The 16,848-nt window shown below is 38.3% G+C and overlaps 1 protein-coding gene across 3 annotated transcripts in view; it reads left to right on the forward strand.

Annotated features, from left to right (window-relative positions):
* CPNE4 (copine 4) overlaps positions 1 to 16,848 on the forward strand; it is a 229,343-nt gene that overhangs the window by 130,078 nt on the left and 82,417 nt on the right. For all 3 annotated transcript variants that reach the window (XM_039549679.1, XM_039549677.1, XM_039549678.1), the window contains 4 exons: positions 1,778 to 1,849; positions 5,311 to 5,385; positions 10,897 to 10,980; positions 11,929 to 12,018. In XM_039549679.1, coding sequence (XP_039405613.1) covers positions 1,778 to 1,849; positions 5,311 to 5,385; positions 10,897 to 10,980; positions 11,929 to 12,018 — 321 coding nt within the window. The remainder of the gene's footprint in view (positions 1 to 1,777; positions 1,850 to 5,310; positions 5,386 to 10,896; positions 10,981 to 11,928; positions 12,019 to 16,848) is intronic.

Here is a 16,848-nt window from a genome sequence, read left to right on the forward strand (position 1 = left end):
GGGGAGTTGGTAATAGTCTTCAGATACAAAGATTGCCCAAAAAAAGGAAAAAAGATTGTTTTACCTATTCATGGTGCATTAGATAGAAGTAATGGACTTAAACTGCAGAGAATTGGATTAGCTGTTAGGAAAATACATTTACGTAAGGATAATGAATACAGTAATAAATTTCCAGAGGAGAGTGTGTTTCCCTCTGCCTCTGGATGTCTTTAAGAACTGATTAGACACACCCCTGTCAGCTATAACTGCAATAGGAACAAGAAGCTGGTCACGGTGATTCCAGATGTGCTGTCCTGTCATATGGTGGTTCTCCTATCTCACATTTAAAACCTGTTTAAAACTTGCTTCTGTCTTGCTGCTTGTATTGCAACTGTAGCTGAGGATAATCTGAGGCGCAGCTTTTGCTTCTCTGTTCAGTTCAGCAAATTGATGGGCCAAGCATGTTTCTCCACAGTGATGTTAGGCTAGCATGTGCATCCGATTCACTCCTGTCTCACAGCACCTTTTTTGCCTGGCTGCAACTTTGCATTACTCACTCTCCTCCAGTTCTGGCCATGACCTACTGATGTGGTTTATTGCTGAAATATGTATGATGTCCAGGACTCTCATTGAGGGCTTGGAACTCTCCTTGTCACGTTGTGATTACCTTTCTTTTACAACTAGTATTTCGGCATATTTTGCCAAAGTCTATTTGTGGATCATTTCCATCAGCTGTCTGGATGAAGTTGTCCAAGTACTGTTGGATGTGGAAAGGTGGAAAGGACTACTACTAGTAGAAAAGCCACATTCAAGAGGTTAGGATTTTTCTTAGGACACAATCAATCTTTTGCTCAGTATCTGCACAGCACAATCATACTACAGTTTTGTCAGATTACAAATAATACTGTGATTTCTAAGCAGTGTTTGAGTTACTTTTACATCTGTCTACATTTGGAAGTTTTCCAATTAAAAAATAAATAAATTAATATAGTATTAACTTTACTAGTGACTAACACACTGGGTCATCACTATAGCTTAGCAGTTCTGCATTATTGTAAGGTTTATTCCTTTTCTAATACTTTTGCTGGTCTGGTTTTAAATGTTTCAAAATCGTAAGAAAATGCTAGTTATTATTGATATGGAAAATAACAGCTTTTGTCAGGGTTCCTCTGATGCCATTTATTTGAAGAACATTTATAATTTGGTTAATGACCAAGTTCATTTTGCTGAGTTCTAGGGGAGATCTGGTACCTGGTAAGCAAAGGAGATGATTTTGGAACTGGAATATGGGGCAGCTTGCTTGCTTCTTCCCTGAATTTAGAGTTGCTGATATTTTGAAATAGAATAAATGCCTTCTCATTTTAAATGGACTTCAGTTTCCTATAAAAATAAATGAGCTTTGGAGGTATCTGGTAGATTTGCTGTGTACGGCTCTCTTCTTATTGTCTTTTAAGTCTGTTTAAATCTTACTTCTGTCCTCTGTCACCATCATTGCAATACTTAAGGAAATGCTATGTGTTTCTCACTATTCTGTTTGATGCAGTGGATTGTGTTCTCCCCATTCTGCTTCACCCCAGCTGCTTGTTTTGTCCTTCCATCGCATCCTGTGCAGGCTTCCTGGGGGACCTTTCCTGTTGGTTGTGGTCTTACTGTGTTAACTCCGATCATGGATTGAGAAAGTACCTTGATATGAAAAGAAAAAAAGAAAAAAAAAAGCAACATAAGATTGAAATCACAATAAACCATGTATTTACTACACATTCTACTTATTTTTCCCTTTGTTTTTATTTTTGTGCAGATTGTTTCTCAGAGGAAGCTCTCCAAGTCCTTACTCAAACATGGCAACACAGCAGGAAAGTCATCTATAACAGTAAGTCAGTCTTAAATATGCTTTTGTTTTCCAATTATTTAGAAATATCTAATGTGACTAATTCTCTCTAAAAGCATCCTGCTAAGCCATCAGAACAACCCTTGATTGAGAAATGTATTTAAATTGTTTATTTGACGACTGGCACTGTTTCTAACAAATGCTTGTTTCAAGGAAATGGCAACAAATAATGTATGATTTGTACATAAGCCACAATACTTACTACTAGTACTTTTAAGGTACTTGGATGACAGCAAGTAACTTCTGCTGCTTGAATACTTTTAGTTGAAGGACTGGAACCTGCAGAATTTTTACCTGCCTTGAGACATGAAGGAGCCTCATCTTTCTTTTCCCTTGGGCTTTTTCAAGTTTCTTAGGAAAAAAGAAAGGAAAAAAAAAATTTTGATGAGATTAGTTTTAGATGTGTTGTAATGCAGCTAAGAACTGGATTGTTATAGCCCCATGTGTATCCTGAAATCTGAAAATTAGTGTATTACCTCTCTTCTTCTGTGCTGGCTTGCTTGGGAGATCAATCTTGTCTGCGCTGAACCTGGCATGCTTGTGACATTTGCAGCTCTGCATTAAGATGAAAGCTATAATAAAAGATTCTGCTTTGGGGATCTCTGCTCTGTTGCATCATGAGATTGAGAAGGAATTTTTCCCTTAATGTGCGATTTGCCAGATGGATTTCTTCTGGCTTGATTGTTTGGATATTTTTTCTGCCTTCAGCCACAAAAGAGACAGCAGACTATGAGATACTTTTTGAGAGCCCAGGGAGTTTGATTTCTTAGATGTCTTCCTTGGTGCTTGGCTGGGAATTGATTTGCTTAAATGCATACAGTAAACTTGGTTTTGGTCTGGGGTTGGAAAGGAGTTCCCCACTCATCTGGCTGAATAGAACCAGGAAAGAGTTTTGTTCCCTAAATAACTTGGTGTGGTTTGCCTGCTGGGATAAACCAGGCATACTTCATCTCGCCCATCCCTGTGGTGTTCTGGACCTCCCTTCTGTTCTTCTTTGAGGAACACCAAAGAGTTTAGTCTTGTGAAAACATAAATGCTCTAGTACAACTAAAATTATTAGGCTTGTTAGTGGAGTGTTCTGGCAAAAATTAAATCACTGTGTTAAACAGAAGATGAGAGAAAATGAGTAAATAGTCCCTGCTGGCCTCACACTGGATGATAACCATGAAATATGGACCTTAATTACATGCTTTGGCTTCTGGCCAGCAATACTAAAGAGCAAGTTGACTTTACTTGAATGGGAGAAAACGGAACCCAGACAAAAAATATTGTGTGAAAAGTTTTTTGTCTCAACAGAATAATTTAAAACTGATTATTTATCATTATTTCTGGATCTAGGGACATACCAGGTGTCTGTCAAGTATGGAAGTTAGAAATACTAGTTTCCTAACTCATTCAGTGTAGTGAATTATGAGTTTTCATAGGATTTTGAAAGTTCCTATCTTAGCAAGTTTTGCTGGAATTTTATTAGCCCTTTAACTGTGTAATGCCTCATCCACACAATCTTATAATATGGCTGTGGGAAGAAACAGAACATTGTTCATCTTCTCCAGCCAGAAGTCTGTAAACCTTTATAAGAGTGGGTTCATTATTTTCAGTTAAAAATACTTGCGAAATTTGGTGTGCAAATTCCAGAGCACTGTTGGTCATACACAGCCTAACCAGATCTTTTAAACCATCAGACTACATGGAAGAGAAATGTGTCAGACTCTATGGGCCAAATTTCCAGCAAGCTGATGTTTGCCTGGAAGATGTTACACACCACATATGTGCCTGTGTGATGGTACTTTAATGCCCAGTTAAGCATCTGCGCCTCTGTGTGACTGCGAGTATTTTGCATGGAGAAACACCACAGCTCATTGCTGTGAGGTGTCACAGCCAGAATGGTCTCAACTCAGGGAATTTTACTTAATTTTATTAATTGCCAGTCAAAGTAAAGTTTTAACTACAGAGAAACAAATTAGACAAAAAAAATCCTCTTAGGGAAAGTACTTTTCCTACCCTTTCCCTGTACTCCACTTCTGACACCTCTCCTGCCTCCTTCATGGTCTTCACTCCCTTTGCCTTCACTTCATGTTGTGCTCAGTCCCTTTGATGAGGTGCTGTGTGACACAGGTCAGGATCAGAAAACAGTGATATTTTTTTTGCTGCTCTTTGAGGTTTTTTTCACTCATTTTCTTAGCTCTGCTCTGGGCTTACACGCAGGCCACAGACCCTTCAGGGGCATCTCTGCTCCAGCATGTGCCTTACCTGAGGGTATACTCACTCAGAGGTGCCTCCTCCAGCATGGAGCACTTCCTTCAAAGAGTGAATCTCCAGCTGTGTCCCCACAGCATTCCTTTCTCCATGCCTCCTCCTGGATCTTCTTTAGGGTGGTCTCACAAGCCTCCTACCTCTCCTTCCTTTGTGTCTCTTGCCTCTGGCAGCTGCTGCCCTTTCTGAAATAGGTTCACAAGAGGTGCTATATGCACCTCTGACGGGTTGATGTTTTGGGGTGCAGTTGGTAGCTGCTGCCAAGCCAGTTTGACAAGTTGTTGGGGTGTCCCTGCAGCTCCCCAAGGACTTCAAATGATGGAGACACAGCCTCTCTGGGAAGCTGGCATGACTGCCGTGTGTGTGGTAATGTACATAAAACACCCAAGAAATAGGTTCTTTTGGGAGATTTAATACCTGGGGAGAAGATGTACAACAGGGAAAAAAGTTTTAAAGCTGTCAAATAGAATATAATGTGGTTTGTTTCAAAGAATATTTTTCACTGAGAAATCCCAGGTTTGGTTAAATGGCTTACTTAGGAAACTGGTTTAGTTGGTTTTTTTGGGTTTTTTTAATGTTGCATAGCACAGCGACTGGCATCATTATTGACATAGCTTACACCATCTGAAAGAATCATGCTGCATTATTTTAGAATTACATTGCTTCTCACTCCATCTACAGCAAATTGTTTTGCCAGTTGTAGAAAAATTATACCAGGAGAACTTTCCTGCTGTAGATGTGCCTTTTGTGACAACTAATAACAGGTGACTTCACTCCTTTTTTCATTTATCTTGCCAAATGATGCTGAAGCAGCATAAAAATAATTGGGCTTTAGACCCAAGTAATACAACTCTTGTAGAGCATTTTTCTCCCCTTGGACACTGTGAGATTGTGGAATTCTCTGTTTTCCACTCTGTGGAGGAGTACTTGGTCAGAGGAAAGGGATGCCTGGTGGATGTTGATATCTGTCCATTGACAGGTGATTGACAAGGCATAGTCACATGACACAAAGTGATTCAGGTTTCTGGGCTGACCGAGGTGATGCCCTTCCTGACAGCAAAGAGAAACACATTAACTTGTTGCACACTTCAGTTTCCTAAATGGGGTCTGCAGTCTTCACACACTGAAAAATGGCGTCGTTCTCCCCTTCCATTACACCATGCACAGCTCAAATGTAGCTTTCCATTTAGGTGATCGCTGAGGAATTGTCTGGCAATGATGACTACGTTGAACTTTCATTCAGTGCACGGAAATTGGATGACAAGGTAAGCTGCTTGATATTAACCTTTCTGAAAGATATAAGAATGCCTGCAAATATAATTTGATGAGATTTTCCATGACATATATTTTTGCCTTGTGTTATTAAACACATCAGAGTTTTCAGATGAATGCTCACAGTGAGGCTTTCCTTGAGTTGCGAAGTAATTAAAAAAAAAAAACTCAAGGGAATCTAATTAAAACCAAGACAAGTTAATTACACTACAACCAAGACAATTTAATTATGTAAAATGCCACAGATCAGAAGTGTTTAGAGAAGTGAACTTTCTGTAAGTAGTCAATGATGTTATCGTTGAAGTTTTCTAAAATACAGCTAGAAAACTTCGTAACAGCTCAGTCATGATACATGTTTTGTTCAACAAAATGTAGCTCAAATGTGAGAAAAAGACTTGCATGTTTGTTAAAAACTTTTTTCCTCTTCAGGAAGAAAACTCTCCACTGACTCAAACACTACTCAACTTTGTAAGGAGTATCTCTTTCTGAAAAGATCTGTTATTGTTTAGCATTTACTTATAATAAGCATCTCAAACAACCCACAGCCCAAGAAAACCTGATGACTGTTTGTACCACTCTCTGTTATTTCAGTGTAATAGCAGGCATAGAATTCTTTGAGGTATACAGTCCCTTCTTTTATATGAAAGTGCTTCTAATTAGAAGCATATGGCAGGACTATGCAAAGGTTTAGGTTTGTGATGCCCCAAGTGTGTTCTTGTAAACATCTGACCTGTGAGTAGCTTAAAATCAAATCAGCAAGACTACTTTTGGATACATATACATCAGGTTTTCAAAATTGCGTTGTAACTTACGAAAAATATTTTCAGTTGAAACTACTGGAAAATCTCAGGCAAGCAGAAAGTACACAGAAAGATAAATAGTACTGGCATATAACATTAAAATAAACTTGATAAAACATATAAAATTTTACTGTGCTCAGGATCATTAACAATCATAAATGATCAGGATGTGAATTTGCTTCTCATCTGAAAGATAAATTACTTTTTTCTTTCAGAGTTGCTGAAGTCTTAGTGGTTTTGAGTTGCATAATTTATTTAGGTGTCAAAATGTAAACTTAACAACCTTTCTTTAGACAGATATCTGTAGAAGTAATTCCCAGACTTGTACACAAGTTTCTTCCTGTTCCATATGCTGTTACATCTAGGAAAAAGGAAAGGACATGAACAACACAATAAGACTGTATTTAGTCATTGCTTTTCCACAAATGCAAACTCTAATCTGCTTTAAATATTAGGCTTCTAGCGCTTGTTGGTATAAATTAAAAGGATACTGCCAGAGGGCAATTCCAAGCCAGATCAGTGTTGTCTGGGCAACAGTTTGAGAGTGATTGAAACACTTTATGGGGATAAGGTGAGAGGGATCAGTCTGAAATGTTGCGACAGTATTGTCATTTTTGCCATTTTAACATGTCCAGTCAAAGTGGGCTTCATCTAATAAAAAATTCCTGGATGATGCAGTGTGCAAGTCAAGCAGTGACTCATCATGTCTTACCTGAATCCAAATTCCTGTCTTCAAATGATGCAAATCTCTGGAAGCCTATTGCGTTGAAAGAAGTCTTTCAGTTTCCTCCAGCTAAAGGTGTAGCTCTAAACCTCGCTGAAGCTTGGTTTACTTCTTCTGTAAGAAAAGTGTATGGCTTATAATGAACTTTGACATCATTAAATGCAAGGTACTATTAGTAATTATTTTTATTAAGGTTTGAAATTACTTAAATTGCATAGTTCAGCCATTGGTGAAAAAAATGAGTGCTCTGATGTCACAAAAAGGAAAAAAAAAATCAAAGAATTGAGAAGATCCCATTTTGTAAAATCCTAAGCATGGTTTTGTATGCCTCTCCCTACTCAGAGAAGTGAACATCTGAGTAGAGATGAACGTCAGAGAAACCAACTGAGGGTTGAAACTGGCCTTGGAGTCTCCTGAAAGACAGAGGAAGCCTCTGGAAGCAGTCACTCATGCTCTGCTATGGGGTCACCTTTGTTAGCCATGGGGCTCATGCACTAGCTGTGGGAGTGGCAGAAGACAAATAGAATCCTAATGTCTCACAACTTGTGAATAAAGGAAGGGGTGGGGGGACATCAGGTATATGCTGACAGGATTAAAAAAAAAAAATTCTTTCCATCCATTACCATCTTGAATGGACAGGAATATTCTTCCTTCATTCCTTAAAGAAGATCCTTGAAAGAGGATCCAGATTGGTGACCTTAAGTGTACGCATTTCCTACAATAAAGAAAAATATGTGAACAACACATTTTTGGAAAATTAAACAGAAATTGTTGCTATGATATAACAGGCAGGATATGTTTGTTGCATGTTTTTTACTCTCTTGACATAAAACTGCAAGAATTTTAGAGAAGCTACAAAACAAGCCTAATCATTTTTTCTACTGGAGTGGCTGAAACATTCAGTGAAAAATTATAGGAAAATGACAGATATGAGAGTTTCCTTTAGTTAACTGACTTAGCAGAAATAACCATTATATTTTTTATTACAGTGCTTATTTGGAAGGTATTACTGCATTTTCATGTTTTATTGAAACCCTGTCAGCTCAAATGGCACCTCTTTGTTTCAAGAGATCCACTGAGAATACTTCACCGTGGAACAATAACTTTTGTAAAGGTTTTATTGCATTAATAGCTGTGTCACAATTACCATAACAAGCAGCTACATTTTTTATGATAGTTATAATAAATTATGAGCACTGAGGCAGGCAAACTTCTCTTCTGAGAGAAGCAGTTACCATTGTTTGGGAAAGATTCTCCAGCAAATATCTGCAAAATACAAGCTAATATTGCTTTTATGCATAGTTCCGTAGTAGTAGTTAAACTACTACCAAAAAAAATCCTCAAATGCCCTGTTTAGCTGTTGAATAATATTCAAAGTTTTAGTCTTTTGGCTGCTTCAGCCCTTTTTTAAGGGGTCTTTGACTTGATCCCCAAACCTGAATTTTATGAATTGTTGTGCTCTGAAAATTAATCTACTAAAAATGTGTCAAAGTAGGTTCTTAGAAACAGATCTATCTAAATTTTTTAAGTTTAGGCCATGTACTTGTGTTATCACTGTGTAACTGCTGCACATACTGGAAGAACAATGTGCATTATACCACTAGCAAATATATTACATTAATCATTTAAATCATATTAAAATAACACAATATATTGCTGCTATTCTTCTTTCAGATGGTATTCTTGTGAGATAATGCAAAGCTATTAGATTCAGCATAACAACCAAAGAAGTGTTAATTGTGAAGCAAATGTTTCTTCAGCTTATCATTTTTTACTTCTTACAAAACCCTTTCAATATAGAAGGATTTTTTTGTTTGTACCTCCGTTCTGAAAGTAATTAGGCTTTGTTTTTGCATTGAAGGAGGAGTGATATAAGGCACTTATATCTTTCCCTTTATGTGGTATTACCTTGGTAGTTAAAACCAGGTATTAAAAATTATTTCCTTTGTGCTGATGTGCTGTTGTAGCTTTATGATACTCAGCTAGGAATGACACTATATTTTGAGCCTTAAATGAAATCTTGGCTTCCTTTCTGAATTCTTTTGCACTCCAGAGTGTCTTCTTTGGATGTATCATTTTGAGGTATTTTCTTTCAAATAACTTATCAAACTTGTGTTTGATAAAGAAACTGTTAACATTAAGCTTTTTCTCAGCTTCCATCAGAATGCTTATGTGCGAGAAGAGGCAGCTCAATCTTTTTTAACCCTATGTGGTCTGGATTTTCATGTCACTATTATTAAACCAACACTCTCTCTCTCTGCTTGTTCTCTCTGCTACGTACTGGTAATCTGGCAGAATTTCATCACCAAAACCCCCTACATATTAGCAGTTTAAAGTTTAGATTGGAGTCCAGATACTGAATCTACATCAGGGCCTTGAGGCAAACTCTAGAGTTACTTAGTTGAATTTTGCACTGGTTTTTCAGTTTTATATAAAATGTCCTGTTTACCATGTAGTTGGAACAAAGCGCCAAACATACAGCTTTGTTGTTCCATGCTCCCCATGATAGTATTTAACGGATAAATATTTAAGTGCTTTGCACCAGTTGCTAAATGTGCCGTTGAGTTTTCTCTAGAAAGTAAAGAAGCAGATCAACGACAGAAGAGCACTCTGAACCCAACATTATGTCATTTGTAGGACAAGACTTTAGGTTCCTTGAGCCTTGCTTTGTGGTCCATAGGGACTCATTTTCTTCTCCAGACATTCAAATTCAGGTGTCCTGTTTCAAACACCTGAATTCTTTGTTTGTTTTGAAGTTGTGGAATCATAAAAATGTCCCGAAAATAAATTTTACCAAGCCCAGACTTTGACTAGCATCTTATCCAAAACTGTTCCCAAACCAATGACTATGCAGCTAGTATGGTGGATGTTTGGTGAGGAGAAATTTGTAGAATTATATATATATTAGAGTAATTTTTACACTAACACTATCATAGAAACACTTGGAGAGCAAACAGAATTTCTCACTTCCCCAGACTGACATGGAAGTCTGTGGTTTTGGATATGTCCTGTAGAGAAGAATATTCATATACACAGAGTTAATCCTGTGGCTCTTTTGAAGAAGAAAATGAAGAAGGGACTTGAAACTACAGAAAATAGGCTTAGCGCATTTAAATCCTGTTCTTTCAGCATTGCACAGTTAGAAATTTGAAGCTTCCCCCTCCAGTTGTGGAGGGTTAACAGCCAGTTACCCTTCTGTCCCCCCCAGCCAGCATGTCCAGAATAAATGAGCTGTTGAAACAAAAGAGGTTGTGGCCAAACTGAAGCAGCACTATAGAAAGCATCTGAATTTATGTTTGTGTAAGAAAGTTCAGGGTTGTTAGCTGGATGCCAGACTAGGAGAGGGTGTTCTGCAGTGTGTGAATGTGAACATCAGTGTCTCACGGATTCGCCTAGAGATACCAAGTTATTTACTGCATTACTCTGCTCTGTTTGTCATCTTAGCATGGGCCATGTTACCACACCCTGAAGAGGACTTGCTTCTCTAACCATCTCTAATCCATCTTGTGTTAGTTGGTAGTAGCACAGCGTCTTGGCCAATTAACTTCTGTTTTGAGAGGGTACATGAACAGTGTGAAATTCAACCCCACTGTGGAATATGCTTCAAAGTGCAATGCATTAGAAAACTGATGTCAAAAGACCAAACAGGTATGGAGACAGAAAGAAACAAGCTAGGTGGATGACGGAGCTAATGCTCAGGGAACTGAGCTGGGTGTGAGAAGCGAAGAAGTTGTATAAGGATATTTTAGAGTTCTGTGTGCCATGATTAAATAGGCAAACTGAGAACAACAACCGTGCTATGGGAATCCTTGTGGGACAAGGACAAGAATGAAATATTGCTGAGAAACACCAAGAGGTCTCACTAATACTGCGCTGGCTCTTCCTTTTCATTAGCAGTCAAGAAAGCACCAGTGCATTGTGCCTGAAAAGCTCAAAGAAAAAGGAGCCTCAAGAGTAACCTGTCCTATATTTTATTTTAGGATTTTTTCAGCAAATCTGATCCTTTTCTGGAGATTTTTCGGGTGAATGATGATGCAACCCAACAACTTGTTCACAGGACTGAGGTAAGGAATAGAGTTGAGTTTATTTTCCAAGGACACAGGTGAGTTGTCAGGAGCCATAGTTTATGCTTCCTGTGTCACAAAGGGAAGTGTTTTTAAATGTGGTGTGCAAACACCCACGTTTAAAAACATTTCCTAGTGTTATACTCTAGTATAATTATTAACTAATGGGCATCAGGTCTTGACTTATGCACCTTATGGTAAAGGAAGATGATACTGAAGCCAAAGATCCAAATCCAATTAAACTGGCAGATACTCTGTTTGGAAGGTCAGGAGATATAAATATTAGATTTAGCCAAAACCAGGCTACAGGCTGTATCGTGTTTTCCCATTAATACTATGTTGCTTCTCCCCCACCTCCTCCCAGGTTGCTGGTGCTAAAGGGATTGTAATCTGAGTGCTTTACATTTGTTTCTTATGACCCAGTGACATTACTGCTCTATGGTAATGACTAGCACCGTCTTTAGAAACGGCATTTAGGTGTTTAGGGTGGAGCTGTGGCAGGTGTTAGGGGTTATAAAGCTGTTATGGATTCCATAAAGTTTTCTTAGCAGGGCAAACTGTGTGCCTGTAAATTGAGGTTGCCCATCCCCATTGCCCAGTTCTGTGTCTCTATTCCATGGCTTCCAGTTCAGTAGTACAACCTTCCCCTTGTGAATTATCTCCCACTGAGGCGTGGCAGTGCTGGAGCAATGTTTGTAGCATGATCTGTGGGTATGTATAGGTCCATTTCCCACTTGTGCCTTTTGAGGGCTTTCCAGAGGAGGAGTGTTGCAAACTGCAGGTTGCTCAAGGGCTCATATCCCATGGATGTAGTTCTGAAAACGCCAGCTGAGCTCTGCTTCCTTCTCTTGCTGGTGAATGTACTATATTGAGAATTGTGGCTCTTGTTAGCATTCTGCTGAGAGATGTGGAAATGTTAAGGGTTCTCTTTCTTCTTTTCACTCACAGGTTGTGATGAATAACTTAAATCCAGCATGGAAGACTTTCAAAGTGTCTGTAAATTCTCTGTGCAGTGGAGACCAGGATCGCAGGCTAAAGGTCAGAAGTAATTCCTATTTTTTAAATAGTTTTATTCATAGAAAACGAAAGTTGGTCCCTCTTCTTCAACTGTAGATTGCTATTCTGCACTTCCCTCTTCTTTGATGGAAAAGATGATCACACAGCTGCGTTATGATTACCATAATCAAATTAAGGATGCAGAGAAGTGGTAATCCACTGTAATCATATTTCTTGCTCTATATTTCTTGCAGTAACCTCAAAAAATAATGGGTCTGTTTTTCCCAATCAGTTGGATAATTTGACTCCATCATCATTTAACTGGTGAAAGTATATTCATGGGAAGTGGCAGCCCTACCACAATTTTAACTACTATTTTCTCACTTCTGTATCTGGAGGCCTCCTGTAAAAGAAACACTGAAATAAGAGATTTGTTATTATACTTGAAGAATAGGATGGCCACAAAGAGTCATGTGCCATAGTAATGAAAGTGTTTCTAGTCAAGGGAAAGACAGATGATTGGGAACTTGGAGCTTTGTGTAGAAAAAATCATCTTCTTTTGGCTAATTTGGCTTAAATCAAGGCTTTATATGATTGCTTATATCTTCTGATCAGCTTTAAGGCTAATACTAAATTAAACAACATCAAACAAAGAGCACTGGTCCCCAGTGTCTATTCAGACTCTTAGACCTGATGAAAGGATATTGAACCTGAAAGTATGACTATTTTTTTTTCTTACTGTGCCAAATTGCCTAATAGAATTTTATTTTGTCACTGCCAGCATTTCTTCTTTCATCATTATAGCTGCAAAACCCTGCAGAAGGGGTGTTGTCATTTTTCGCTTAGGATGCTGCAGGATGTGCTATGCAGATAGAAAAAATAAAATGCTGGTGTGGATATGTTACAATACATGTCACAGATGAGTGGAAAGGGCAAAAAGCAGTCTTATGAATGATTGGATTGTGGTTTGCCCTGTTATTATGGAACAACATATAAATTTGAGACAAGAGATGGATCAGATTTCTGCTACTGAAATGAAAAGCAGAATTAGCACAGCACTGCCTTCATCACATGTGGCCTTTAAATCACTTAGGTGAGAAAACCTAGGAAGAGAAGCAAACAAAATTGTGAAGTCTCGAATGTGAGAACAAGTGGCAAGTCCATAAGGGTAGAGGAATGAGGTTCTGCAGGGAGAAAAATGCTCTTGTCTCTTTGAAATTGAGGTGAGAAGGTATGAGAAAGGCTCAGATTTCAGTATGGGCAGGCAAAGATGGGTCTGGGAATAAAGGTGGTCTTTTGAGCTATGAGCAGAGACAGTAGTCAAAATTGTGTGCAGATGAACTACCAAAAGAGAGGCTGAAAAGGGAGAAGTGAAGAGGAACAAGAGTAGTCCCTTAGGACTGCCTGTAGAGAAGATATGGGGAAAGTCAGTGAAAGAATGGCTGAAGAAGAAAACCAGGGCAAAAGCCACGGGTCTTGTGAACCTATTGAGAATTTTTAAGACAGTCTTTTTTTTACCTTTTTTTGGGAGAATACGTGTTTTTCGTTTGTGTATGCAAGTATTTGTAGACCTGCTTTAGATACCTGAGTATTTGCCTGAGGCTACAGTTCAGTCATTTGCAGTAAAGCTAAAAGTACTAAGATTTGCATCAGATCATTCATGAGTACAGGAATATTTTAAAACTAATTATGGTTGTAAAATAAAAAAAAAAGCTTGATACTTATTTCAAATTCAGACCCTTTATAACTTTTGGTGCGTGTAAGAGAAGGCTGTTATGGTAGAGCAGCTACCCAAATCAGTTGTATTTGAGAGATAGCATATAATACTTGTCAGATAATCATTTGCTTCTTTTCTATGTGGTCTATAACCTAGGAATTGGATGGCAGCTAGGACAGAAGAGTGAAAATGATAAGAATTAGAGAGATGAAATGTCTGTGACTGGTATAGCACTGTATGAATGTTTATACTTTGATTTACTTTAATTTTACTTTGATTGACTGAGCATTCCACTCTCTGCATTACCATATTTTGGAACATTTGACTTCAGTTGCTTTGTTTCACTTCATAAAGTATATAGCAATATGTTACTGCTAAGTGGTGGAAGAATTCCCTGTGCCTTATTTAATGGGGGGGAGATTTAGTGTATTCCAGCTGCCTTGCTGAGCACCAACTTCTTGCCAAGATTGTTTGATCACTGTGAACAGTAATTGCATAAGGCTGGGTAGTTTTGTGTCTCTTCCTGCTGTTAGTTTTTAACATGCTCTGGAAAGCATAATCTAAGTTAAGGCTTAAAGAGGCACCAGAAGGGCTTGGAGGGAACTACCAGCTTGGTGAAATTCTTAACTGCAGACACCTTGCAATTGTGACTACCTTTGGTTTGCCTCTGTAGGCTATTTGGAACCCTGGAGTCCTGGCCCTTCATCTCTGCCACTGAAATCACATGGGTTCTGAATTTACTGGTCAGATTTTTGTTATGGGGAATGAGGATTAACATGGGAAAAGTACCCTAAAACAACCCAAAGAAAGTTCAACGTACAGGAAATTTGCTCTTCATAAGTCTTGCATCCAAAGCAGTCTTTACACTGTCTGGGCGTTTGAAACTTTCTGGTTTAAAATGTCTGTTTAGAAAGATAAGTCAAGTCACTAAAATCAAAGCAACCAATAGTTAGGATCTGCCTCAAAAGTCTTTTGCTAGCATTCTTTACAAAGTCTGGTAATTTGAATTCCTTATAGGCTTTTAAAGAAAACACTAATTTTGCTTTATTTAGCTGTGGCAGAGAATAATGAACATTTTATTCCTCTCAGGACACCTTGTAAAACTTTATTACAATTATTGCTGCTCTAGGCTTTATTATGAAAAGGATATATTAGATTTACAAACCTACTGAGTTTTTCTTCCCACATACTGAAACCGTCCAAGAAGTCTGGTCACACTTCAGTGCCAATCATACCTTCTTTTAATGCTAACAGGACAGACAATTAGTGTATGCATTGAAGTGAACAAAATACCTCTTTGATCCAAAAGTAGTGCATTGCTTTTCTAATATGTAAAGAGTTTCAAATCAACAGTAACTACTGACAAATCTGAATGAGGATTGTACTTCTTCTGAGGGCAGGTTTTATCCAAGTCTGTTGTGCTGAAGGTCCTTTAAATTGTGAAACTTTGGCATTCAAATCTGGTTTCAGCATGTGAGTTAAGTTGCCGTCAAAGGTTTATCTGAAGTACCAGATTGTGTTGTGGGTATTTTCAGGTAGGGATCATCTACTGCCTGCCCATTCTAGTAGTTGCAGTCTTTCTAGAGGAGTCCTGGTAATGTACACAGAAAAATTATCTTTTTTTGTTTTGGTATTAGGTGCTGTTATACTTGGGAAATAAATGCCTAACAAGGTGTTGGTTAGGCAAAGGCAAAACAGGGCATATGACACAGAATAATTCTATCTTCTGCTGAAGTTGCATGGAGAACCTCCCCAAAAGAAGTTCTGTTTACAAGGAAAAGTAGGAAAGGAAGCAAAAAAGAGCTGGAGTAAAAGTGTTGCTGAGGTAAACTGATAAGCTGCTAGGAGAGTGGGAAGCACAGGTCATATCTGTATAGAAAGCTCTTTCCATCTTCCACCTACCTAGGGGAAATTTTCAGAAGAAGCACGTCCATTAGATATTTTTCTACCTTTCAAAAATCTGTATGTTGCAACTATATCATTGCTGTGAGTTTGTTTATTGTTTCAGCCCTGTGCAGCCCAGATTACAGGGGATGATCCCGATGAAACTGTGCATGTGCAGTTGTGAGTGGGGCACACAGCCATGGTTACCGGGGCTGTCCCATACATCGCTTTATAAGGCCTCTCTCTGTGTGTATGAAGGGCTCTTTGCAGCCTGAAGCCCCCAGACAGTACTGTTACTTTCTTTTGGTAACCACAGGAAGGTTGCCTCTTCTTGTGCACTTCTCATGAGGTTAAAACCTGGTTCTGCCATTCTTCTCTGTTTTCTTTTATGTCCAGTTGACTTCCTCGGCTGTGTCCATTCGATCTGTTGGAGCTGTGTCGTCGCACATGAATTATGTTTGGTTTTCTGCCGAGTACTCTATTTCCATATGCTTGTAAGCCCCAGTGTACCTATGATGCTCTTAGTCCTAGTAAGGTGCACTCAGGACTTTAAAGGTCGTGTGACTTTCAGTATATTTCCACACTGAGACCTTGATAAATAGGTCCCTTTCCAATGTGAATTTTCACAGACCATGAATTTTCTACTTTTTTTTTGGTAGGTCATTGTTAACAAGGTCTTCTTGAGAGACCAGAACTTTGCTTAAATTAGTAATCTATGCAGTGCCTCTCCTGCCTTGTTGATACTATTATATAATGTGAACCTTGTTGCAATATTAACAGAAGAAGCTCCACAGCTTACAATAAAGATCTTGATATTATTCTGCATGTAAATAGATAATCACTTTATTTTAATTTTATTAATTAAAATCATTGCATGAAAAGTATTTATTAAAATAATAATCTGTTCCCCAGTGTCTGCTATGGCATTTTTGGGGGTGGAATGTTGGGTCTTCTTCAGACAGTTGTAATTTTCTGTTTCCTTCTGATTTCTTGAAAGTGTTGACTCTTTCATGCAAAATGATGGATCCTTAGGGGAAGAAATTGCTTCTTATAGGTCTGTAAATGTATTATCTGCTCCATTCTGAGTTAAGGAAAAGCAAATAGCAGTGGTTATTTTGATATTCTTTGAGTTATTGCTGCTGTGTTCTCTAGATCAATAAGTTTTCAGTGATCTTTAATACTTGACTACAGCTCTGCTTATACAGGTATATTATAAACTCTAATCCTTCAATAAACCCTCATCTGAAAATCTCTGAAAGCCACTAGTGAAA

The sequence above is a fragment of the Corvus cornix genome, chromosome 2 (assembly GCF_000738735.6).
Source record: "Corvus cornix cornix isolate S_Up_H32 chromosome 2, ASM73873v5, whole genome shotgun sequence".
Taxonomy (NCBI): Eukaryota; Metazoa; Chordata; class Aves; order Passeriformes; family Corvidae; genus Corvus; species Corvus cornix.